The sequence below is a fragment of the Sus scrofa genome, chromosome 3 (genome assembly GCF_054392235.1).
Source record: "Sus scrofa isolate SSC_HxYL_T2T_F1_AM1 chromosome 3, Sscrofa_HxYL_maternal_Yorkshire_Landrace_v2.0, whole genome shotgun sequence".
Classification (NCBI taxonomy): domain Eukaryota; kingdom Metazoa; phylum Chordata; class Mammalia; order Artiodactyla; family Suidae; genus Sus; species Sus scrofa.
The window spans coordinates 137309300-137334381 of NC_139385.1; the positions used below are offsets into that span (position 1 = coordinate 137309300).

At 51.1% G+C, this 25082-nt stretch overlaps 2 protein-coding genes across 7 annotated transcripts in view; one reads left to right on the forward strand and one right to left on the reverse strand.

Moving 5' to 3' along the window:
- The first annotated feature begins 6035 nt into the window (after positions 1 to 6035).
- NTSR2 (neurotensin receptor 2) lies at positions 6036 to 14475 on the forward strand. Its single transcript, XM_021087826.2, has 4 exons — positions 6036 to 6693; positions 10796 to 11045; positions 12596 to 12686; positions 13947 to 14475. The coding sequence occupies exons 1-4, from the start codon at positions 6070 to 6072 to the stop codon at positions 14206 to 14208; spliced, it is 1227 nt and encodes a 408-aa protein (XP_020943485.1). The 5' UTR covers positions 6036 to 6069; the 3' UTR covers positions 14209 to 14475.
- Positions 14476 to 21905: 7430 nt separating this feature from the next.
- Positions 21906 to 25082, reverse strand: part of GREB1 (growth regulating estrogen receptor binding 1) — a 136347-nt gene continuing 133170 nt past the window's right edge. For 5 of the 6 annotated variants that reach the window (XM_021087828.2, XM_085019963.1, XM_021087827.2 and 2 more), the window contains 2 exons: positions 24731 to 24869; positions 21906 to 23632 (listed from right to left, as the gene is read on the reverse strand). In XM_021087828.2, coding sequence (XP_020943487.2) covers positions 23469 to 23632; positions 24731 to 24869 — 303 coding nt within the window. In that variant the 3' untranslated portion in view covers positions 21906 to 23468. The remainder of the gene's footprint in view (positions 23633 to 24730; positions 24870 to 25082) is intronic. The other variant, XR_014842552.1, reaches the window with a different exon arrangement.

A 25082-nucleotide genomic window follows, 5' to 3' on the forward strand; every position in this document is an offset into this window, starting at 1 on the left:
TGGCCTTGCTCAGTGGCTTAACGATCTGATGTTGCTGTGGCTGTGGTGTAGGCTGGCAGCTACAGCTCCGATTCCACCCCTAGCCTGTGAACCTCCATATGCCGGGGGAGCGGCCTTAGAAAAGGCAAAAAGAGACCCAATAAATAAATAAGTAAGTAAATAAGTAAATAAATAAATAAAAATTGAGAAACCATTTTTTAGAGCAGTTTAGGGTCACAGCAACATGGAGCTGAAAGTACACACAGCCCCTGCCCCACGCATGTAGCTCCTTCCCCGTCATCCAGTCTCACAGCAGAGGGGTGTTTTGTTAGTCAGCCAACTTCTGTTGACAGATTATTACCCCTCAAAGGCCATCGTTTATACGGAGCTTCAGTCCTGGCGTGGAGGTCTCGCCGTGGTGCAGCGGGTTAAGAGTCCAACTGCAGCAGCTTGCGTCACCGAGGAGGCTGGGGTTGGACAGTGTGGTAGGGATCCAGCATTGCCAGCTGCGGCTCCCATTCAGTCCCTGGCCCAGAAACTTCCATCTGCTCTGGGTGTGGCCATACAAAAAAAAAAAAAAAAAGGGTTCACTCTTGGAATTTTCCATTCTCTGGTTTTGACCAATGTCTAATGACATGTATCTACCTCTGGAATCATACGGAGAAGTTTCACTGCCCCGGAGTCCTCTGTGCTCTGCCTGTCACCTCGAGCTCCATGGCTGTTTGTGGTCGATAGCTCAGGTTTTTCGTGCTGGATGATATTCCCTTGTCTGGATGGACCACAGCTGATTTATCCCTTCATCTACTGCATCTTGGTTGCTGCTAAGCTCTGCAATATAAAGGAAGCTTCTCGAACACCTCTGTGTGGGTGTTTGTGGGGACATACATTTCCAGCTCCTTTGGAGACACACCAAGGGCCACCACCGCTGGCTTGCATGGTAGGAGTATGTCTAGTTTTGTGAGAAACCACCAAACTGTCTTCCCGAGTGGCTGTACCCTTCTGCATCTCCCACCAGCAGTGAGCGAGCCTTCCTGCGGCTCCACACCCTTGCTGCGTTTGGCGTTATCAGTGTCCTGGATTTTGGCTTTTCTAATAGGTGTCTGGTGGTAGCTCATGACGGCTTTAATTTGCATTTCTCTGAATGACACATGAGGCTGAGCATCTTTTTTGTATTTATCTGCCATCTGCATATCGTCTTCGGGGAAGGGTCTGTTCAGATCCTTGGCACATTGTTTATCTGGTCAGTTTTCTTACTGTGGAGTCTAGAGAGGTCCGTGTCAATTCTGGATAAAGCCCTTCGTACGCACACGCCCTACACCGGTCATGGTTGTAGCAAAAAACAGACGAGAGACTCCAGCTGCGTCCAGGCCTGGAAAAGAGGCTGTTTCCAAGGATATGGGGAGAGCTGAAGAAGACCAGGGGGCCGGGTGGCGGGGGAGTGGCCAGACCTGGGCCAGCAAGAGGGGGGACCGAGGCCACTGGCAGGGGGAGGGCAAGGAGAGGAATCAGTGACCTAAGATGTCAGCAGGCACGACACTGGCGCCCAAAGGTGTCCACACCCTGATCCCAGCACCTGCGAATATATTATGTTACACAGGTTACGTTACATCTTCTGCTTCCCTCTCTGTCTGTGTCTGTCTGTCTCTCTCTCAAACACACACACACCCCGACACTCTGTTGTTCCCATGAAGGCAAACTCTGCTCCTCTGAGTCAGAAAGCCCCATCGAGACTCCGTCCTGGACCGAGGGAACTAATTGCCTTTTGTTTTTCAAGTTCAAGCAGCAAATCATCTCTCCAGGTCCTTTGCTGGCATCAGGACCAAAAGCCGACTAGGGATTGGAAGCTACCTTAGCCTGTTGAGCTGCCACAGCAGGAAACCTGGGACTGGATGGTTCAAACAACAGAAAGTTATTTTCTCACAGTTCCGGGGGCTGGAAGTCCAAGAAATGTGCTGACAGATCGGGCTCCTGGGGCGGCCTCTCTTCATGCCTGCACACCGCGTCCTTCTCACTGTGTCCTCACAAAGCAGAGGGAGGGACACAGAGAGGAGACGGTGGGGGGGGGGGGTTGGCTCTCCGAAGTCTTGACTCAGATAGGTATTAATCCGCCTTGTGACCTCGTTTCGTTTTGCTTTGTTTTTAGGGCCGCACCTGAGGCATGTGGAGGTTCCTGGGCTAGGGGTTGAATTGGAGCTGCAGCTGCCAGCCTGCACCACAGCCACAGCAATGCCGGATCCTTAACCCCCCGAGCGAGGTCAGGGATTGAACCTGCGTTCTCATGTTTACTAGTCGGGTTCATTACTGCTGTGCCACCCCGGGAACTCCCCTTAAGACCTTGTTTAACTCTAATTACTTCCTTACTCTAAATGCAGTTGAAGCTTCAACAACTGGGGAGCAGGTCACAATTCGGTCCACAGCAGAAGCTCTTTTTTTTTTTTTTTTTTTTTTTTTTTTTTTTTGTCTTTCTGCCATTTTCTTGGGCCACTCTCACAACATATGGAGGTTCCCAGGCTAGGGGTCGAATCGGAGGGTAGCCGCCAGCCTACGAAAGAGCCACAGCAACGCAAGATCCGAGTCGCGTCTGCAACCTACACCACAGCTCATGACAATGCCGGATCCCCAACCCACTGAGCAAGGCCAGGGATCGAACCCGAAACCTCACGGTTCCCAGTTGGATTCGTTAACCACTGAGCCACGACGGGAACTCCCAGAAGCTCTTTTGATGGGATCCTGACATGCAAGAAAGTCAGGAGCCCAGGCACACCAGGCAAGGAGAAAATCCAGATTCCTGGCCTCAGACCCCCTTGCCTGGCCAGGAAGCCTCATCGATACTTCACACTATGGCCCGGACAGCCCCAAACTGCAGCTTCCCACCTCCAGCATCCCTGGACTCAGGACTGCCGCCCTCCCAGAACTGCCCACACCGGGCCTTGCCCTCTAGTGCCGACTGGTTCTGAATTATGCGCCACACAGTTAGCGATCCGGGGAATTTGGCCTGGATCTGTGATGAAATGGGAAAGCCAAGAGTTTGGTTCAAACGTAGACAGTGGGGGATATCAATGATCGGAGTCTCCCAATACAGGCTGAGACCCATTTTCACACAAGCAATGTTTTTATTGAGGCAAAGTTAAGTTCTTGTAGGTACTGGAGAAGCAAGCGCTAGGCTCAGGGCACGCACACAGGGATGTGCTCTCCAGGAGGAGTTTCAGGTCTCGGGGACCGTGTCTGAGACTCACACCCAGAGGGCATGTCAGTCATTCTCCTCGGGTTCATGGGGTGAAGACGGAAATTCCGAGCTCCCTGCACACGTCTGTAGGGGGAGCCCCCTGCGGGCATCATGATGCGGACTCTTCCTCACTCGTCATTAGCTGCATTTCACAGCCTCCTCTGACCTGGCTGGAGAGGCCCATCCACAGGCGAGACCAAGGTAATTCTCTTCATGCTGCAAGACAGAGGATGCTTGCCTAGAGCCGTCCTGAAAAGGCTACGGTGCAACTTCATGGCTTAGACACCCTGCCCTTGAAAACAAACGCACCCCAGGAGCACCACGAGTCGAAAAGCAGAGATGCCCCCTTTTTCTTGGCGCTTCTCCACCGTGTGGGCATTAAGGAGTTAACTTCCTGAAGTGACAGCCTGTGACTTCAGCCCTGAAGCTTCCTATCGGCTTTCCTATCTACTTTCTAACCCAAAGAGGTAAGAAACACCAATCACTGTATCTTTGTCCTTGCTTTCAGATGAGTAAACTGGGCTGAGAGACTGGAGGCCTGTCCAAGACACACGGCCAGTAAACAGCTGGGTCGAGACGGGTACCCAACCCTTCTGACTCCGCTCCAGGTCTCTCCACTACTTCCAGCCTGGACCTTGGTGCCGGAGTCCAGCTCCAGCAGCCAGGGAATTGCCCGAAGAGGAGGGTGGCAGGTGCAGGAATGACAGAGACGCACATTCCGGAGTAGTGTTCATGCAGTCTCAACTCTGTTGCTGGATAGCAGTGACTTAAACGGGAGAAAGGACTCTATCTTGCAGAAGCCGTAAGAGTTAAAGATGAAGAAGCACATTATCCAGGCAGAGTACGCTCTAAACCCATTAAAAGATAACCAGGTAGGACTAATCGATCCCACTGGCCACAAATGTCAGACGTGTTAAGACTTCTCGTGACCTTTGTGATGACCACAAATGCATTGTGTTTTTAGGGCAGGTGCTTGGCTAGTAATTCAGCAACCGCAACCTGTTTTTCTAACTTGTATTTAACAATCAACAACAGGCTTTTACGCCTATTTTCTTTTTATAGATGAATGAATCCGCTAAAGAAAAACAACTTGAACTAATTAACACCTCTAAATGCTTCAGACTATAGCTATGAAACGTACCAATTTCTTCTAAAACTACAAGTAGTAAATACCGTTGTTATCTATGATTCTCTTAGAAGGAAAAGGAATCTTTCTAAAAAGTCACGTAATTTAGGTGTAGATAATGAAGAGTTCATTTCCCAAACATTTAGCAAAAGCAAGAACGACTCCCAAGATTTAGATAACAAGTTAATGAGTTTTTTCTTTAAGGCAAGGAACGAGGAGTTAAGGCAGGGTAAATAGAGCACAGAGTCATTGTTAGAAACAGGAAGGACAGAGATTTAGAAACGTGTTTTCTCAGGCATTACAGCCTCATGCTTTCTGTGCGCTGGAGGACGTGCTGCTTTGCAGCCTTTCTTCTGAATCCCCTGGATTCTGTCAGCAGGCAGATTCTCTTTCTGAAAATTTTCTTCTTGAAACTCGGTTCCCGGCACCTGGGGAGACTAAGTAGGTGGGGAATTCTTCTAAAGGGAAGCAGGAACTGGCTTTTTCCTTATTGAACGACGTGAAACCCAGCACAAAGTTCAAATTTTATTAACACTGCTTATTTTCTTTAAAGAACGTTTGTCAGAAATTCATATGCATGGAATGCTTGTCATAGAGCGACGTGCGTCCCCTCAAAACATGTCTTATGAGCCCCACCCCCAAGGGACTTTGATTATGTATCCAGACGGAAGATTAAGCGTCACTGGGTCATAACAACTTGGCCGAAGACAAGACAATCAGGAGACCTGGTTCTGCCCCTAAATACCCAGGGACGTAAAGGTGAGATAGGGGCTTTTTCCTAATGTTTGCTGGTCTAGAAGGGCTTAGGGAAGAGCCTGATGGAAAGTTTTAAAACACGTGAAACACACTCCTTTTCTCTTCTTCCCACTACTCCGTGAGAGGAACATTCTCGAAGGACTGGGAAAGCATGATGTCATGAAGAGGAACCTGACAGGGACAAAGGAGCTCCTTGAGGACATTAGTGAGTCACTGAAACAGCATTTAGTGAGAAGATGAAAGAGCCCTTTGGCAAGAATAACAGCTGCAAAATGTTCGAGGGCTGGCAAATTTTTTGATGAGTCGTCTCTGGGATCACACGTAGCAGCAGCACCGCACAGAGCACGTGGAACACATGTGATGCCCGTCTCTGCTGCCGGTGTCGAGTTTCACACAGATTCGCTCAGTCTTCACAGAGATTCTGCAGTGCAGATAAGATTTGTTTTTCTTTTTGTGGCGGCACCTGCAGTATATGGAAGTTCCTGGGCTCTGGGTCCAATCAGCTGTAGTTACAGGCTGATGCAACAGCCAGGCAACACCGGACGGAGCTGCATCTGTGGCCTACCAACGGATCCTTAACCCTCTGAGCGAGGCCAGGGATTCAACCTGCATCCTCATAAAGACAATGTCGGGTCCTTAACCCACTGAACCACAACAGGAACTCCTAGATAAGATTTGTTTTAATGCAGAAATGGATTAAGAGAGGATAGTAAATAACTGCCCAAGGACACACAACTAGTAAGTAAAGGCATCCAGTCCGGTTCCCAAAAGGAGCCCGTCGCCTGCCCAGCATCAAACTCCACTGAAGAATGTGAGCTCGGCTAACAGGCATCCACTCGCGGTCCCGCCGGCTCGGAGGCGCCCTTCGCTGGGCGTGCCCTCCCATTCTGGAGGTTCCCAGAGAGGAGGAGGTGCTCCCTAGCCGGGCAGCGGGCCCAGTCTCCGGGCAGTGAGAGGGAGGGAGCGCAGCCGCGGGAGCGGGATGGAGCCCAGCAGCCGGAGGCCCCCGGGGCCGAGCCCCGGCTCCGCGCTGAGCCTGGATGCCCGGCTGGGCGTGGACACGCGCCTCTGGGCCAAGGTGCTGTTCACCGCGCTCTACTCGCTCATCTTCGCGCTGGGCACGGCGGGCAATGCGCTGTCCGTGCACGTGGTGCTGAAGGCGCGGGCCGGGCCCCCCGGGCGCCTGCGCTACCACGTGCTCAGCCTGGCGCTCTCCGCCCTGCTGCTGCTGCTGGTCTGCGTGCCCGTGGAGCTCTACAACTTCGTGTGGTTCCACTACCCCTGGGTCTTCGGCGACCTGGGCTGCCGCGCTTACTACTTCGTGCGCGAGCTGTGCGCCTACGCCACGGTGCTCGGCGCCGCCTGCCTGAGCGCCGAGCGCTGCCTGGCCGTGTGCCGGCCCCTGCGCGCCCGCCGCCTGCTGACGCCGCGCAGGACCCGCCGCCTGCTGTCGCTCGTCTGGGCCGCCTCGCTGGGCCTGGCCCTGCCCATGGCAGTTATCATGGGGCAGAAGCACGAGCTGGAGACGGCCAGTGGGGAGCCGGAGCCCGCCTCGCGCGTGTGCACCGCGCTGGTGAGCCGCACCACGCTGCAGGTCTGCATCCAGGTAAGCGGGAGGCGCGCCCAGCCTGTGTTTTCGTCTATGGGGAGCGGACTTGGCTAAAGTGAGGCATTTTAGAGACGTCCAAAGAAGAATGAAATATTGCCATTTGCAGTAACATGGATGGACCTAGAGATTATCATACTAAGTGAAGTAAATCAGACAAGGACAAAGGTTCTTTTTTTTGGCTTTTTAGGGCTGCGCCTGAGTCATATGGAGGTTCCCAGGCCAGGGGTCTAATCGGAGCTACAGCTGCCGGCTTACACTACAGCCACAGCAACGCGGGATCCCGAGCTGCATCTGCGACTCACACCACAGCTCATGGCATCGCTGGATCCTTAACCCACTGAGCGAGGCCAGGGATCGAACCCACAACCTCATGGTTGCTAGTCGGATTCGTTTCCACTGTGCCAGGATGGCAACTCCAGACAAAGACAAATGTTATATGATATTACTTATATGTAGAATCTGAAAAAAATACAAATGAGTGCATATGCAGAACAGACTCACAGATATAGAAAACAAACTTATGGTTACTAAAGGGGAAGGTGGGGAGCAGGAGTAAATTAGGAAAAAGAACTAACAGACACAAACAACTGCACATAAACTAGATGAGCAACAAGGATTTGCTGCAGAGCACAGGGAACTGCATTCAATATCTTGTAATAATTTTATGGAAGATAATCTGAAAAAATACATATAACTGAATCACTTTGCTGTATACCTGAAACTAACACAATATGGTAAATCAACTACACTTCGATTTAAAAAATAAATAAAGAGAATTCCAGATTTAAATTCAAAATTCTGAACGTCTACTTTTCCTGCTTTGGCATGAGTGGTGACCAAATATGACCAGGTGTAAGAATTAGCTGGGAAGCTGGTAAAAATATAGATTTCTTGACCTACCCCAGGCTTCTGCTTTTTTTGTCTTCTTAGGGCTGCACCTGCGCACATGGAGGTTCCCAGGCTAGGGGTCGAATTGGAGTGGCAGCTGCCAGCCTACACCACAACCACAGCCACAGCAAAATGCCAGATCCAAGTGGCATCTGCAAGCTACACCACAGCCTGCAGCAAGGCCCAAACCTTAACCCACTGAGTGAGGTCAGGGATTGAACCCGAATCCTCACAGACACTAGCCAGATTCTTAACCCACGGAGCCACAGCAGAAACTTCAGCTTCTATTTTTTTATTATCACCCAACTTGTCGTCTTTAGATCCACAACAAGCTGAAAGAACAACTAGTTTAATGAGACGTTGTGCAGATATAAAAGAGAGGTCTGGGAGTTCCCTGGTGGCCTATTGTGTTAGGGATCTAGCATTGTCAGATTCAATCCCTGGCCCAGGAACTTTCGCCTGCCACGGGTGTGGCCAAAAAGGAAAAAAAAAAAAGAAAGAAAGAAAGAAAGAAAGAAAGAAAGAAAGAAAGAAAGAAAGAAAGAAAGAAAGAAAGAAAGAAAGAAAAAGAGAGGCCTATTAATTCCACATTAATACAGGATTGCAGAAGAAATACATTACAGACTAGAGCCTTCACAAAAATATGGAAAAATAGGAAGTTAAACCCAATAACATGTCACTTGCTTCTAAAGTTGCTTATTAAGGTCCCCTAAGGAGAATTACTCAGAATCCCTAATTTTTAAAAATTCACTTCCCATATCAGACATTTTTGCAAGTACTAAAATTCCTTACCCCAATCTGGACCTGATAATGAAAGAAACCAAACCAAAACAAACACAAAAAAAAGCCCACCAACAGTAACCGCATCATGGAACTGGTCAGGCCGGAAATCAGGACGACGGTCAGAATCATGACCTGAGACCTCAGCGGTCCAGCCACGTGCTGCTGGCCCCAGCACTGGCCCCAGCACATCCCGGCTACAGAGCAGCACAGGACACTCACTCACCTCCTAGCATCCCAGCTGCCTCCACGCAGGCTCTGAGTTACAGGGAATTACCCAGCAGAATGGTCAGTGCACTGGTATTTTGCACTGATTTAAAAGTACTATTAAATATGTAGGGTTTCCTTTTTTTTTTTCTGTACCCGTGGCATGCAGAAGTTCTCAGGCCAAGGATCAAACCCACACCACAGCAGTAAGTAGAGCCACAGCAGTGACAATGCCTGGTCCTTAACCCACTGAGCCACCAGGGAACTCCTTGGGGTTTTTTTTTTTTTTAATGTTTGCAAAGAGGAAGAAGTGAGGAGAAGAGATCACTATAACACATATATTTTGAATTTGAAAAATTAAATATCTGATAAACAAGGTATATGCCGTGGGAGTGGCCCAAGAAACGGCAAAAAGACAAAAAAAAAAAAAAAAGGTATAAATGAGTGTAAAATACAAGCTGGATTTTAAAGACTTAGTTTGGGAGTATAAAATATCTTTTTTTTTTTTTTTTTTTTTTTTTTAGGGCTGCTTATGGAAATTCCCAGGTGAGGGGTCGAATCTGAGCTGCGTCTGTGACCTACACCACAGCTCACAGCAACACCAGATCCTTAAGCCAGTGAGCAAGGCCAGGGATGGAACCCACGTCCTCATGGATACTAGTTGGATTCGTTTCCATTGCAACACAACGGGAATTCCTCTGCATTTGTTTCTAACTCACTTTTCTCCTTCTCCACCAGAAGTATAAATACCAGGAGTTCCCATTGTGGCTCAGGGGCAACAAACCCAATTAGAATCCACAAGAATGCAGGTTTGATTCCTGGTCCCATTCAGTGGCTCGGGGATCTGCCGTTGCCTTGAGGTCGCAGAAGCAGCTTGGATCCCGAGTTGCCGTGGCTGTGGTGTAGGCAGGAAGCTGCAGCTCCAATTCAAACAACAGCCTGGGAACTTCCAGATGCCACGAATGCGGCCCTAAAAAAGAAGGAAAAAAAAAAAAAGAGCATAAATACAAGTTCAAAATGTTCAGACCCATCTTATAATCTACCAGCTTCATCTTTTTTCAGTCATTGCTGGAGCCCTCTCTTCTGCTCCAGCCTCACTGGATGCACAGCTGGCACCTTGCAAACACCATCCAGTCCCTCTGCTCCTCTGTGTGGTACCGGATCAGGGGATCCCAGGTCTCCCCCTGTATTGGCTCCTAACCTTACTTTGATGGAACATGTGCTCTTGTAACCAACCTCCTGCGACCTGAGAAAGTGTCCAGAGAAAAGTTTTTGAGAATGAGCACGTGTGAAGATGTTTCATGGTATCCTCGCATTTCTCATATCATGGCTGGGCAGAAAATTGTAGGATGGAAACCGTTTCTCTTCACAAATTATGCAGCACCACGCTGTGATTTTCTGGCTTCCACTGTTGCTGTGAAAGCGTCTAATGCCATTCTGGGTCTTCATCCTTTGCATGTGCCCTGTTTTATCCGTTTGGAAGCTTTTGGGATCTTTTCTTTATCTCCAGGTGCGAAAAGTCTTAAGAATCTGCCTTGACGTGGATTCTTTCTTTCTTTCTTTTCTTTTCTTTCTTTCTTTCTGTTTTTTTGCTTTTTAGGGCTGCACTTGAGGCACATGGAAGCTCCCAGGCTACAGGTCCAATTGGCACCTTGGCCACAGCCACAGCAACACCGGATCAGAGCCGCATCTGCAACCTAAACCACAGCTCATGGCAACGCTGGATCCTTAACCCACTGAGCAAGGCAGGGGATCAAACCTGCATCCTCATGGATACCAGCGTTCGCTACTGCTGAGCCGCAGCAGGAACTCCCACTGTGGATTTATTTTCAATCGTCGTTCCAGGTGCTTTTCCGTTTAGAAGCTCCTATCCCTCAATCTTGGGAAAATTTTCTTAAATGTGGTTTGGGTTCAGTTTTTTTTTTTTTTTCCATTTCCATTTGCTCTCCTCTGTTTTCTTTATATTTTTTCTCTTTCTAGAATGACTCTTATTTAGATGGTGAGCATCGTAAACATCCCAAATGTTCTCATCGTCTCTATTTTCATTGCTCTCTCCCTGCTTTCTGCGAATGTTCTCAACTTCATCTTGTAAACCTGCTGCTGCCCCCACCTCCACCCCCACCCCCACCACTGCAGCTTCCTGGGCTTTGGGGCACAGCCTGTTGACCAGAGCGTCCCCAAGCCTAGGGCCATACCACCATAACCCTTGGAATTACCTTTTCAGGTGAATGTGCTGGTGTCCTTCGTGCTCCCCTTGGCATTAACTGCTTTCCTGAATGGAGTCACCGTCAGCCACCTGGCGGCCCTCTGCTCCCAGGTGCCCACCCCTTCTGCCACGGGCAGCTCTGCCCCCAGCCCCCTGCAGCTCGTGTGCGAGGAGAGGAAGACACTGTCCCTGGGCCGCCAGGCCAGCCTCGTGAGACACAAGGGCTCCGGCCGGATCCGTGGCCTCCAGCTCAGCATCCAAGTTCTCAGTTAAGTGCTCCATAACGCCGCCCGGACCCCAGCGCTTCTCCGCCAGCCCCTGGCCACATGACCTTCAGCAAGTTACTGCCTCCCTCTAGGCTTCATTTTTCTCTATGTCCCCAGGAGTTACACGGTCACCAAGAGCCTTCCGAAAGGTGATGTGGTGTCATTAGAGGCAGGCGTGGGAGGTGTGTCCATGAACCTGCCCCCTGCTCCAGGGAGTGGCACACAAGTACAGGCAGGCGCCTGGCCACTTCTCAGGGAGGCTGGCCACACGGGTGGCCATGAGGAGCAGATGCAGTTAAGGCCGTGCAGACCAGGAATTGTGGCCTCAGACCAGCTGGGTCTCCAAATCCAGTTTTCCACCAACTCTCCACCTTCCCAAATACAATAGTGATCTGTTTGTTTTTGCAAGTATCCGGGCAAACTTGGCTTTGTAAGGGCCACTTGAAAGGCCCAGGAAAACAGAGGTCTGTGCAAGCTCCTGCTATAATCCAGGCCCTCACGAAGGTCTGGGGGATCCGGCAAGAGACTGGGTCTCTGCTGTCATCAGCGCTGAGGTCTCATGTGCAGGACAGAAATGTAAGACCTAAGAGTAACGTGATGTGCCAAGTAGCAAAAGCAGCACATGAAGGCTCTGCACTTCCTTCCATAGACTACGGGCCGTCAGTGAGTCAGTGTCCAGAAATGACAGGGGGACATGCCCTTGAGATATATGTGCTTAGCAGCTGTCCGAGGATGGACCATCCAGCGCTTCTCAACTCCCATGCTCATTAGAAGGATGCGGAGAATCGTAAAATGCAGAGCCCTGGGCGCCCCCCCACCCGAGATTCTGACTCAGCCGGTCTGCGGTGTGCCTGAGCTTCCAGCCGATGTGCACACTGCTGGTCCAGGGGCCACGTGGGCTGGAGAGCAAGGGCAGGGGTGGAAGGAGGGAAGGGCAGGGGTAGGAGGCTGGGGGCAATGGAGGCAATTGGGAGGCTGCAGTCATAGTCTAGGGGAGGGAAGATATGGGCCCCTTGGGGTGGGTGCAGAGAAAGGGAGGAGGAAGAATGGGGAGCAGAGATGCTAGGAAGGAGCTTTTTCATTGACTGAATCTTGGGGTGATGGAAAAAGAAGACGACTCTCCGGCTTATGACTTGAGTGCCAGGTGGATGGCGGTGCCATCAGTCAGGAGGAGGGAGGGGCTGTAAAGGGCAGAAGGACTTTCAAGTCCTGTGGTCCATGCAGGTAGACCACCAAGTGGGAATATCTCCTGCCGAGTTGGGAATATATTCTAGTGGCTCGGAAGTTATGGATGTTATAGAAGTTTCTAGAAGCATGTCAGCGTACGGGTCAGGAATAAGGTGGTCATTTACTCGGAGGGTAGGGTAACACCAGGTCTGGGGACAGATCTAGATAAGGATGTATCAGATAACCTCAAAGGCCCCTGTCAACACGGAGCCTCCCAGGCCGAGTGCCTGGGAAATGCCGCTGTCGCCTTGGAGCTTCCTCCCTGGAGACGCAGTAACTGAGAACCTGTTTGCTGTCTGTCTGTCTCCCCCCACCTGCCCTGCAGGAGGCATCGTGGCCGTGTACGTGGTCTGCTGGATGCCCTACCACGCCCGCAGGCTCATGTACTGCTATGTCCCAGACGACGCGTGGACCGAGTGAGTGGGGAGGAGCCTGGCACACGGGGCGGGGCCACGGGGGCGGGGCCACGGAGAGGGGGCCACGGGGGCGGGGCCACAGGGGGAGGGGCTGGGCCGCCTCTGCTCTCCAGAGGGACCCCCAATCCTGGCTTCTCTGGGAGTCTGGCCTCCATTCTAGCTGGTCATGCCTGGTCTGTTATCTCAAAAGCTCTCACCTCGGCTTGGAGCGTTATCTAGAAACCTCTCTGAACTGATAAGGCCACGTGAGAGGTAGTCGGGGGGGCCCCGAGTGTCCTGACTCCAGGATGGAGCGCGGCCTGCAGGCCAGGGAGCAGGGCAGGGCCGTGTTATTACAAGGAAAGAGGAAGGAAAACTCAGAACTATGACTGCATGAGCTTCCAAAGGCCCCGGAGACAGAGCCCAGGCCGTGCCCACCCTTTTACAGCACAGCCGGAGAAAGCAGAGGCACCATTCTTTCAGAAATCCCCTCGCCCGGATCTAAGTGGGAGTCAAACATCCGAGAAGAGAGAGTCCACATGGCTTCCGAGAAAATAGCTGTGTCAACAGATGCCTCACTCTTGAGAGCGACCAGTGCCCCTCACGTGAACACACACACACACACACACACACACACGGCCCCTCCCACAGCAACAAGGAGTGTGGCTTCTCAAAAGGACTTTCTCATCTGAGTGAAGCCACTTCTCCTTGGCCACAGCCAGCAGTGCGAGGCTCCCACTGTCTCGGGGCTGGATGACCGCCCTGTCCATTAGCAGGTGTGTCATGGTCCCAGCTGGAACGGGAACTCAAATGCAGGTGAAGTGCATCCGCCAGGGGCTGCTGGTGTCGATAGAATATTTCTTTTCTGGCTTTTTTGATTTGTTTTTTAGGGCCACACCCACGGCCTAAGGAGGTTCCCAGGCTAGAGACTGAATCAGAGCTGCAGCTGCCAGCCTACACCACAGCCACAGCAACGCGGGATCCCAGCCCCGTCTGCGACCTACAGCACAGCTCACGGCAACGCCAGATCCTTAACCCACGGAGCGGGGCCGGGGATCGAACCCGTGTCCTCATGGACACTAGTCCGATTCTTTCCTGCTGAGCCACGCGGGGAACTCCGACGGGGACTTTGCGCTTAAATTCACTTCGTGCTTCCCACTGGCAGAAACAGGCTTTGGTCACCTCACCCCCTGGAGGAGGGATGCGCTCTCCCACAGAAAGGGGGGGACGCGGCAGGCAGGCGGCAGGGCCTCTAACCCCGCCTTCCGGCTTCCCTTCCAGCAAACTCTACGACTTCTACCACTACTTCTACATGGTGACAAACACGCTTTTCTACGTCAGCTCGGCGGTGACCCCTGTCCTGTACAACGCCGTGTCCTCCTCCTTCAGAAAACTCTTCCTGGAAGCCCTGGGCTCCCTGTGTCGAGAGCGCCACCCCGTGGAGCCGCTATTCCGGGGAGCTCGGGAGCCCCGCCCTGGTGCATGCGGGGTCCGGCCCTGGGGCTCCCCCAGGAACCCCCGCCTGGATGAAGTTGAAGAATGAGCAGAGGAGCAACGACTGTCCTGCGATGCAGCACTCGGACGAGCCTCTTCATCACTAATAACTCAAGCCCCGCGGTCAGGCCGCCTGCGGGGACCCCCAGCTCTGCCACTCACCAGCTGTGCACCTGCAGGCAAGCCACTTACACCTCCGAGCCTCTGTCTCCTGTCCAATGGAGATGAATGAATAATACCCATCTTTAGTGTTTTCTGAAGAGCTATTTAGCACAGAGCCTGGTGCATAATAAAGAATACATTTTTGCTGGCTTCATTTTTGTTGTTACTCTTGTTACTATTATTAGTATTATTATTGCTGTTTTTCGGCTCTCCTGGACGTCTGCCACCCTCTTCTGTAGTTTTACACTCGTAGGTTGTGGGCTCGGATGTCCCGTGAATTTCCACAAATGACAAATCAGCAGTGCCCAGAAGCTGGCTGCAGCGTTAGATCAGCTGAGCTGCCATCAGACTCTCCAGTCTCTCCCAGGAAGGGAGCAGCTGTTCACCCCCGCAGGAGAGTTCTGTGGGCTCTGGAAAGCCAGGGGCCACCAGCTGGCCTCTGGGGCCTCTGGCCTGTGTGTCTGCCTGGTTCGAGGCTGCGGTGCAGCCTGGGGACAGAGGCAGGGCTGCCTGCTCTAGAGACCAGCCCCCACAGACGTGCCCTGGCCAGTGCAATGCCAGGAAGAGCTGTGTTCCCATCCTTTTTGTCGGGGAAGGCTCCCTCTTTTACTGCAGGCCTCAGCCCCTCTCCTGCCTGCACAGAGCCAAGCTCCTGAAGGCTTGTGAGGCCGGAGCCCAGACAGAAAGGGTGGTTTTTCCCTAGGAGTGCCTAGAAGCCACTGACGCCACAGGTCTGCAAAGGGGCAGGAGGAGAAAAGTGGGGAGCAGAACAGAAGGCCCAAGGAACCGTTCTTTCTGCAAGTTCCCACTGTGGCTCAGTGAAAATGAACCCAAGCTTGGCTTGGCCATCACCAAACTGCACGGGCTGCATTTAGTTTCTCCAGCTTCGGAGCCCAGGAAGAGCAAGGTGCCAACAGGTTAGATTTCATCCTGATGCTGCTTCTGGCTGGGGGGCAGCTGCCTTCTCGATGTGTGTCCACCTGAGCTCTGTGCACGTGTGGACGGGAAGAGAGAGCTCTCTGATGTCACTTCTCAGAAGGACAATCATCCTATCGGATCAGGGCTCCATCCTTACGACCGTGCTGGGATGAACTGACTTAGTCAGTGATTACCTTTAACCACTTCCTTAGAGGCCCCATCTCCATGCACCACACTGGGGTCAGGGCTCCAGCACGGGAATTTTGAGGGGACATTAACATTAAATCCATAACGTCCTGTTAAAGTTGTTGTATTAAATGGTACATGAACCATGTAATTTTTCAAAAAGCCCAAACACTCTGATTGCAAAATAATCTGACCCTGAGGTTTTCAGGTAAGGAACTGGGCATCTATAGCACCCAATAACCAGTGTGTGATGATGAAATGAGAAAGGATGGAGGGAGTTCCTGCTGTGGCTCAGCAGTAATGAACCTGACCAGTATCTATGAGGACGCAGGTTTGATCTCTGGCCTCGTTCAGTGGGTTAAGGATCCAGCATTGCCGTGAGCTGTGGTGTAGGTCGCAGATGTGGCTCAGATCCCGCGTGGCTGTGGCTATGGTGTAGGCCGGCAGCTGCAGCCTGGGGACTTCCATATGCTGCGGGTGCAGCCCTAAAAAGAGAGAAAAGAAAAGAAAAAAAAAAAAAAAGGAGACAGAAAGAATGGAAGTCCCTATCACAGCGCCTGGCTTACAGAAAATGCTCAATGAAGACTCGTTGTCACTATTGTCATTGTCATCACACTAAACCTCAAACCGGGTAAAACCCGGCAGGTGGCCCTCACAGAAGGCTCTATGAACAGCAAAAATTAACAGAACCAAAATTTAAAGAAAAACAGATTGAGAAAATGATTTAAGAAAAGACGAGCAGTGGATAAGAAGTTACTTTACATGTTATCCAAAGACCCATACAAATCAGTAAGGAAAACACCAAGACCTCAAAAGCCAAGAAACACGCGCGAGGAGATACGTTCAACCTCGAAAGTTCCTAAAAGGACGACGATCAAGATAATAGCGAGGCCACGTTTTACAGCTCATACATTAATTTCAAAACGTCAAAGACAAGAGCCAGTGTTGCTGCCAGAAAGCAAACATGACCAGTGCTCAGAGAGCAAAGGGAAAGAAAATCAGAGAGTTCCCCCCCCCCGCCCTCACCCTCACACCCAGAAAGGCACTTGGCAGGAAATTTGGGGGGCTACAGAAATGAATTCACTAGACTTGACTTAGAAGTCACTTAGACCATGTGAGTTTGCTACGGAGGCGTCAGTGACCCAAGCAGGTGACCCTGTCACCTTCACCCCAGGATCGGAGCTTCATGCCTGGCACGCAGCAGACACTCAGAAATGCCTGGTGGAGAGTTCCCACTGTGGCACAGTGGGTTAAGGAGGACCTGGTGTTGCTGCACCTGTGGCGTAGGTCCCAACTGCAGCTCAGATCTTTGATCCCTGGACCAGGAACTTCCATGTGCTGTGGGTGCAGCAGAAAAACATAAAAAGAAATGACTGGAAGAAAAAGAACTGTGAAATAGCCTGGGGGTTTTTTTCCCCCTAATTTTTTGGTATAATGTTATTTGTGTAATACCTAAATAAAAATTTCAAATAGAAATAAAGCCCCCCCTCCAAAAAAAGGGGAAAAAAAAGTTCCCTTTCCTGCGGTCCCGGTAAAAGCACGGATGTATATAACGCACCTGCAGTCCAGGGTCAGCCAGGTCTGGAGGTGGAAACTACCTGCCACTTATTAGAAATTCCTTCCACCTGCCTGCGTCTCCTGTCCAGGTCTGTGGATTAGACATTATAACTACTGTCCTGTGGGCTTTCAGGATTCAGTGACGTTATAAATATGAAAAAAAAAAAGGCTTGGAAAAATGTGCTCAGGAGGTAGTAGCTGTCATTAACAGAAAGGGATGCTCTTGGCCCCTGAATGCAGACTATCTTTATACTTTTATCTTTCAAAAAAAAGAAGCTATATCTGTGCGGTTGGTTGACCTATTTGTTTGCCTGCTTGGCCAAGACCCCAAAAGTGTTCCTTTCCGAAATCTTCATCTTATAGCTGTGTCTACATCATACCAGGATCCTGGGACGCCTCCACCAAGCTTTGGAAAGAGGAAGCATGCAGGGCCCACCTGTATTAATTTCCCAGGGATGCGTAGCGAGGCACCACCAAGCGGGGGGAAATTCTTAAAACAACAGAAATTGATCCCCTCCCAGTTCTGGAAGCCACAAGTTCAAAATCAAGTGCCAGCAGGGCACCTTCCAAGGCTCCAGGGAAGAATCGTTCCTTGGCACTTCCCCAGCTCTGGTGCTTCCCAGCATCGTCGCAATTGCTTAGCATGTGGACCCATCATCCCCATCCCTGCCACAGGCCCACCGCATTCTCCCTCTGTTTTTCATTCTCCTCTTCTTCTAAGGACGCCAGTCATACTGGATTCAGGGCCCCCTTCCCTCCCATATGACCTCATCTCAACTAATTACATCAGCAGTGACCCTATTTCCAATGAAAGTCACATTCCAACGTACTGAGAGGCAGGACTTCAATATATCTTTTTGGGGGGACACAGTTCAAGGCATCCTATCACCCCAATCCCACCCTTCTTGTTAGCGTGGATTGCCACCCCTAAGAAAGACCCCTTCATAGAGCAAAGGATACTAGGGACAATTGGGGCTCGCCAGAGCTTGAGAAGACAGGCACAATGAAACTGGGACAGTCTATCCGGCGAATGACAAATGGAGTCAGAGAATTCCTGCTCCTTTTCTAGACCTGAAGCGCTTGAAAAGTCTGCACTGGCCTTTCCAACTGTTTTGTTCATTAAAATGCTAATCCCTTTGGAGCTGGAAGTCTGCCTGAGCAAGAAGACGGAAAAAGACACAGCAGCCCTGGACACTGGGCTTGCCCCTCGTTCCTGGTCTTCCCTTAAAGAGCTGTCTGCAGAATCGGAAGCCAGACCTGGGAGGTTTCATGCAAACGTTTAAAGTGGTTCCTAAACCTTCATGCTAGGAACGCCTGGACTCTGGTTTTTGTTGGTTTAAGTGATTTTTATTTTTTCCATGCAGGTTGGGTAGACTCTGGGTAGTGTACATAATGGCATGGATTTGGTACATGCTTGAATCCAGCACCACCTCCAACAGGCAGCGCAACACCTTTCCCAGTGAGAAAATTCTGGATCCGCATTTTTATTGTGCACAGAGTCTTAGGAGCCAATGGTGCCTTCGAATATACAGCCTTTGGTGGAAGTAAATTACTCAAGGTCGGAGGCAGCTGTGATATTTGTGAAACCATCCGCAGACACACAGGTAGATTTGTTCTGTCGCTTGAGAGCTGTGTGATCTTAGACTAGTCACTTAGCCTCTCTGAGCCCTAGTTTTTTCCTCTATCAGATGGTACCAATGGTCTCTACTTCAGAGGGTTATGGTGTGGACTGAATGAGATAATGGACCATTAGTCATGTAGTGAAAGGCCGACCCACAGTAGGCGCTCAAAAAAGTTTGCTACTCACTGTGGCTGGTTTCACAGCTTCACACCGTCTCCAAGGAGCTGGGTGACCTGGCAAAGGACCGAAGGCGCGGACCCAAGGCTCCGGATCTCAGATTCCGTGTCCTTTGCGCTGCCGCGTCCTGCGTTGAGAACTGTGACATCCAGAAAAGGGTTGCTCCTGCAGCGCGAGTTCTCCCCCTTTATTGCAAGAGCCTTAAATCGCTGCAAGAGCTCAGGAAAAAAGTCAGTTGTCTTGGTGTGTGTTTATAATTTTTAGCTGGCTTGGGGGTGACTGTTACTTGGCCTTGCGGAAGTCCGGCATTTCATATTTCCCAACGTTCTGGGATAGTTGTGACTTTACGGGGGTAAAAGACACACAAAGTTGACCATTAAGTGACATTTGGCACCTTCACAATGTTAGGGAACCATCACTGCTATCTCGTTTCAGAACATTTTCTGGAATTTTTACTCCGTAAGAATTCTCTTCCTTGAAGGTTGACGGCTTTAGACCGAACATGTCATTGTGTCAACCAGCTCTCATTCCCGTGGGTCTCCTCTCTCAATTTCTGCGAGATATGTACTAGCCTCCATCAGTGATGACACGATTTACCCATTCTTTTGTGTGTGTGTGTGTCTTTTGAGGGCCGCACTTGCGGCACATGGAGGTTCCTAGGTTAGGGGTTGAATCAGAGCAGCAGCTGCCGGCCTACCCCACAGCCACAGCAACATCAGATCTGAGCCGCGTCTGTGACCTACACCACAGCTCACAGCAACACTGGATCCTTAACCCACTGAGCGAGACCAGGGATCGAACCTGCCACCTCATGGTTCCTAGTTGGATTCATTTCTGTTGCGCCATGACGAGAACTCCTACCCATTCCTCTCATAGTTCTTGCTTCATATTTCAGAGCAGGGGTGGCATATCTCCCAAGTTTGGGGACAGTCTTACCCTTTTAGGTAGAATTTTGAGCTTTAGCGCAAAATACCTCATTTATTTTATTTTAAAATAGGAAGTCCTAGTCGGACAAGCTTTTTGGACCCAATCTGAGCACCTCGATCTGTTGTTAGGTGACTTTATTCCATGTGTAATTATTTTGTTTTATTTTTTTGTCTTTTTGCCTTTTCTGGGGCCTCTCCTGCGGCATATGGAGGTTCCCAGGCTAGGGGTCGAATCAGAGCTGTAGCTGCCGGCCTACACCACAGCCACAGCAACACAGGATCCGAGCCACGTCTCTGACCTACACCACAGCTCACAGCAACGCCGGATCCTTAACCCACTGAGCAAGGTCAGGGGTCGAACCCGCAACCTCATGGTTCCTAGTCGGATTCCTTAACCACTGAGCCACGAAGGCAACTCCCACATGTAATTATTTTGATTATTGACAGGTTTGGATGTGTTCCATCAACTGTTCTCACTTCCAAGCTTTCTCATCGTTTATCCCCTCCCCAGCCTGTTCTCACCTCCTGTATAAACTGATTCTGCCAGCGCTGCCTTTCTTTTTAGTATTTTTGAGGTTGGACAGCTTGTTCCTTTTTTTTTTCTCCCCATCTAGCAGTTACTCTAAATGTTTTTAACACACATTTTTTCCCCTTTTTTGGCTGCACCCATGACATACGAAAATTCCCAGGCCAGGGACTGAATCCTAGCCCCAGCTGCAACCTACGCCACAGCTGCAGCCATGCTGGATCCTAAACCCACGAGGCCACAGTGGGAACTCGTTAACACACATATTTAAATGTTCACTAATCGGGTTAATCACTCTTGCCCCATTAAACCAAGATTCTTAGCCCCATTTCCCTCGTTTTATCAGTCCCTCCATCAGCGACCACTCCCACCCCCGGCTCCCACGTTGGGATCAGCAAAGATAGAAGAGACTCATTTTATTCACTCAGCGGGCATCTCTGAACACTCACCATTTGCTGGGCATAATCACTGTTCTCAGAGCAGTGAAACTGTCTTAAAAGATTCCTACTTTCACAGGGAGGGGCCAACAAACCAAAAGACAGCTAAACAAATAAGCTGTGCTCTGTTAGCAGGTGCATCCATCAGGGGTGACCTTCCCGAGGAGGTGGCCTCTGAGCAGTAAGAGCCCAGTGGAAGTGAGGGAGGGGCCCAAACATGTGAGGGGATGAGGCCTCCGGGCGGAGGTGGGTGCTGGCCTGGCATTGGCCAAGGTGGCCCAGGACGGCCGACGTGCCGTGAGCAGAGGCAGAAGTAACGGGTTAGCAGAGATCGGGAATATTCCTTCGTGCTGCCCTTGGCAGAGGCTTTCACCTGCACCTTCTGCTCTTGAGCTGGTCTATTTCAACCGGCAATTAACACTGAGGTTTTAATTTCCAAGATCTGGAACTGATCTCTTTTTTGTTCTGGATACAATATAATCTCACTTTTCCCCTGAATTTAGTCACATTTGCTTTATAGGAGTGTTTATCAGCTCTTCTTTTTAATGCAGGATTGTTCGCTTTACCCTTTATGAAGGTCATTCTCTCTCATTCTATCATGCTTCTCATATCTTCTGAACTAGGGTGCACCTGTTTGCTATGAACTGCCTCAAGAGACAGTGGGGAAAGGACAATGCCGTGGAGAGGGGGTGCCAAAAGCTTGTCCCCACCAAGGTCTGGCCCCCAGTGCCCCCTCCCAGCTCTCCCCCACCCCCACCCCCACCCCCTGCTTAAGGCTCCAAATTCCATATCCTGCTTGAGCTTCAGCCCCCCCAGCTGCTCGGCCCAAGGTTGTGGGGGTGGGAGATGCGGCAGGAAGAGCTGGGAGGGACCCATCAGCCTGGCTACTCCAAACGGCTCCCCCTGTTAATGACCCTGACAAATGCCCAGGCCCCTTCCAGCTTCTTTAACTGCTCCGAAGCTCAGGGTAGTACAGAACCACCTGCCTGCATGGCAGCCTCCTGGGAACCCTCAGAGCTACTGTCTCTTCCATTTCCACCCCGGTCTGCCTTTTCTCTTCCAGGGATCCCCCCCCCCCACCTGTTAACGTACCCTTCCTTTTATGGATTCATTCTTCTCTCCATTCCCAAACTGCCCTATCAGGCCATGAGATTTTAAGCAGGTAGCTCCCGGAGGTCCCTGGCCACGCAACTTCCTCTCAAAGCAACGCCATTCATCCCCACCGAGGAAACAATACACGCATCACAAATTTTATTCATAAGGCTGAAACGAACAAGAATATTAGTTTTTTTTTCAAGTTTAAATTAACTAATAAAATGGGAAGAGCAGCCCAGAAGCGGCTATTTACAAAAAACAAGTAGAACAGAAGAAGGTAAGTTTTTACTCCAAAATAGGAATAATGAATGACAGGTACAAAGTGATCATTTTAGAAACATGACCTAAATCTTTTCTACTCATGGACTTGTTTTTTCTTAGGGAAGAAAACACTGACATTAACTCTTTGGCATCGTCTTTGAAAAGGACTTCTTCTCGGGCTGTCACCCATCCGAGTGCTCATACAGGTCCTGGACGGACAGAGACGAGGGCACGCTGCTGCTTCCCTTCTGAGCAGCTCTCGATTTTTCTTTGGTTACAGGCCACTCCATCAGCAATGTGGGGTTGGGGGGAGATGGACCCTAGAATCCAGAATCCAGGACTCTGCTTCTGCTTCTCTCCAAACCGTGTGCTCCTGGTGAGGTGCACACCGCATCTCGACCGGCTCATCTTTCAAACGGGAAGAATGACTCCACCCAGCCAGGCTGCTGGAAGGGTCTCGCAAGATCTGGGAAAGCACCTGACCCAAGGCCGGCCTCTAGGGGGCGCTCTGGCACGCTGGCAGGCAAAGGAGTGTGGGCATCGCGGAACCTCCCGGCTGCCTCGTCTGTCCCCCTTCCTCTCTGGTCAGGGACCAAACATTCATAAGAGAAGACAAGCCATTCAAGGAACTGAACACCGAGCCTCCATAAATAAGAGTCAGAAGTCTAGTTCTTAAGTATTGGCTGTCTTGCTTTGGTTGTTTTCCCTGTTTGAAGCCACTGGGGCCTCTTTCCTTCGTAAGGCAAATCATCTTTCTCAAGGTCAACCTCTGTAACTCTAACTTCCTTCCTGAAACTCTTGCAGTTGGCTTTTTTTTTTTTAAGTTTCTTTTCACTTTTGCCCTTTCTAAGAGGTAGGGTGTTTACCCTACACTATCAGAATCACATTTGCTCTGAACCGAAACTAGAGTTTTCCTTTCTGAATGTGATGCCTGTGGGCGAGCTTCTACAAGAGCAAACGTGCATGATTCTCATTAAATGACCCGCTTGGTGGTGTCTGGTCTCCAACCTTTACAATTAAAACGGTGCTTTGGGAACATTGCTTTGTCGCAGGTAACAGGGACGCCTACACCACCCAAATCAGAGCCGTCATCTGCAATGCTGGCACGTCTACCAGGCCCTCCAAGAGTGATCCCTCGGGACTAAGAGAAAAGTCAGGTTTGTCCACGGAAGCATGTGGATGCGGCGACGTCGGGAAAACATGGTTCTTCAGAAAAATGGACTTGGACACGGCCCAGGGCGGTGGGGTCTGGCCCGGAACCTAGGGTCTAGGATTTGCGTTGCTGCTCGCCATCCACCATCCCCGTCGCTCCCATCCGTCTCTGGGCCTCGCTTCCCTGGCACGTACCACGAGGGGCTCGCTGGGGCCCGGTCCAGTCCAGACACCCCGTGGTTCTGATTCTTCCTTTGGCCTCAGCAGCGCGAGGCTCTGCAGGCTCCTCCCTCAGATGTGCCGGCCGGTCAGAAAGAAGAGGGGCCGGTCCTCCTTGGCGTTGGCCGTCTGGAACTCGTCTCGCAGCCGGAACTGCCACTCGTCTTCCAGCTCCAGGCGGACGACCGTCTGGCGGAGTGAGTTCCGGTCCTGGCAGATGACACACAAGGTCGCACCTGTGTGGACAATGGCAGAGGCATGTGAAGAGGGCAGGGCAATGGATCCAGGGGAAAGCCACCGTCTGGATGCGGCCGGCAAGAGCAACCCAGGAAGGAAAAGGGAAGGACCAGACGTCTGAGTGAGCTCTTGCTTCCTTGGGGACGCCTGGGAAGCTTAGCAAGACAGTGAGATTGTGGTAGGTTTGGCAGATGAGGCAACGTGGGCCCAAGAGATGTTGGCAGAGAAGTGAGCAGAGCGGGAGAAGGCGGTGGACACGTGCGGTCACAAACCGACACCCTCAGCTCCAGTGCCTGGTGGGAACTGCCTCACCCCGGGCCACCCCTTAGCCTCAGCGCCCCGACCCGTCCGAGCGGCCACCCGCCCAGGCCTCATGCAGTTCTGACCTCTCTCCTCTGCCCGCCCGTGGGAATCCTCCCCCTCTGGACGCTCAGCGAACACGGTGACCACAGGTGCGCTTCCTACCTTCCTACCCACCAGCCTCCTCTCCTACTCCGCAAAACGCTTCCAAGAGCGAGACTGCGGCAGAAACCTCTCACTCTCTCCCCAAACCGTATGCGATGTTGGTGCGCCCTACACACTTGGTAGAGCCGAAGGTTTAAGAGCAACCAAGGAAAAGCGAAAGTCGATTAGGGATCCCAGCTGGACCGGAAAAAAGGGTTTTAAGTCAGAGAGAATGCGTGTCTGTCCCTCTCAACCGCTCTAGCGTGAAAACACCTACAGAGGAAGGACGGTTAGGATGAGAGGAAGGATGCCCGCTGCCCCCCGAGACAAGGAAGAAGGGCTCATCCACCAAGAGGAAGATCTGCGTGCTTACGCGAGTCTGGACTGGAAAGCAGCCCTGAAGGCGAAACCACCTGCCTGTCACCGAAGAGAAAGGGGGTGTGTCTAGTCCCACCTGAACAGGTGGAGGGCAGAGCCAGCCGCCCTGGGATCCCAGCCCAGCCTTCGTGTGCATCCCTGGGTGGTCGGGCAGCCACGCACCCTGAGCCTTGGTTTGCCCACTGGCATGAAGGGCTAGGACCGGAGGTCACCTCCGAAGAGGCGCCAGGGGACAACAGCTGTCCAAGGTCCACGGTAAGAGTATGGGAAGTTACCTTTCAGAAAATGAAACTTTTTCAAAAAGCCGGCTCCCACAAAAGAGTCACAGAGGTACAGCAGGAGGCCACTGAACATGAAGTCGGAGCAGCTGATGTTTAAAGAGTGGGGCCTGGAGCTCACGTAACACACAGAGATCTGAAAAAGGAATCCAAGAGAAAAATGTCATTTCCCACGCAATCCTCAACACCCTTATTCAAAAGCTTTGCATCACATGAATATTAACTGCTTGGTCAAGCTCAGGCTTTGGGGGCTTTAATGTTATTTCCAAATCTATCCTAAAAATCAATTCTGAGAGACTTCTCCAGATTTATCTGGTTACAGTTGTCTTGAGAATCAGCAGTGTTTTAG

Excerpts from the sequence above, each read along its gene's own strand:
- NTSR2 (XM_021087826.2), top strand. The coding sequence starts at position 6,070 with ATGGAGCCCAGCAGCCGGAGGCCCCCGGGGCCGAGCCCCGGCTCCGCG. Across the intron at positions 6,694-10,795 it reads CGCTGCAGGTCTGCATCCAG|GTGAATGTGCTGGTGTCCTT; the intron begins GTAAGCGGGAGG and ends TTACCTTTTCAG. Across the intron at positions 12,687-13,946 it reads CCAGACGACGCGTGGACCGA|CAAACTCTACGACTTCTACC; the intron begins GTGAGTGGGGAG and ends CTTCCCTTCCAG.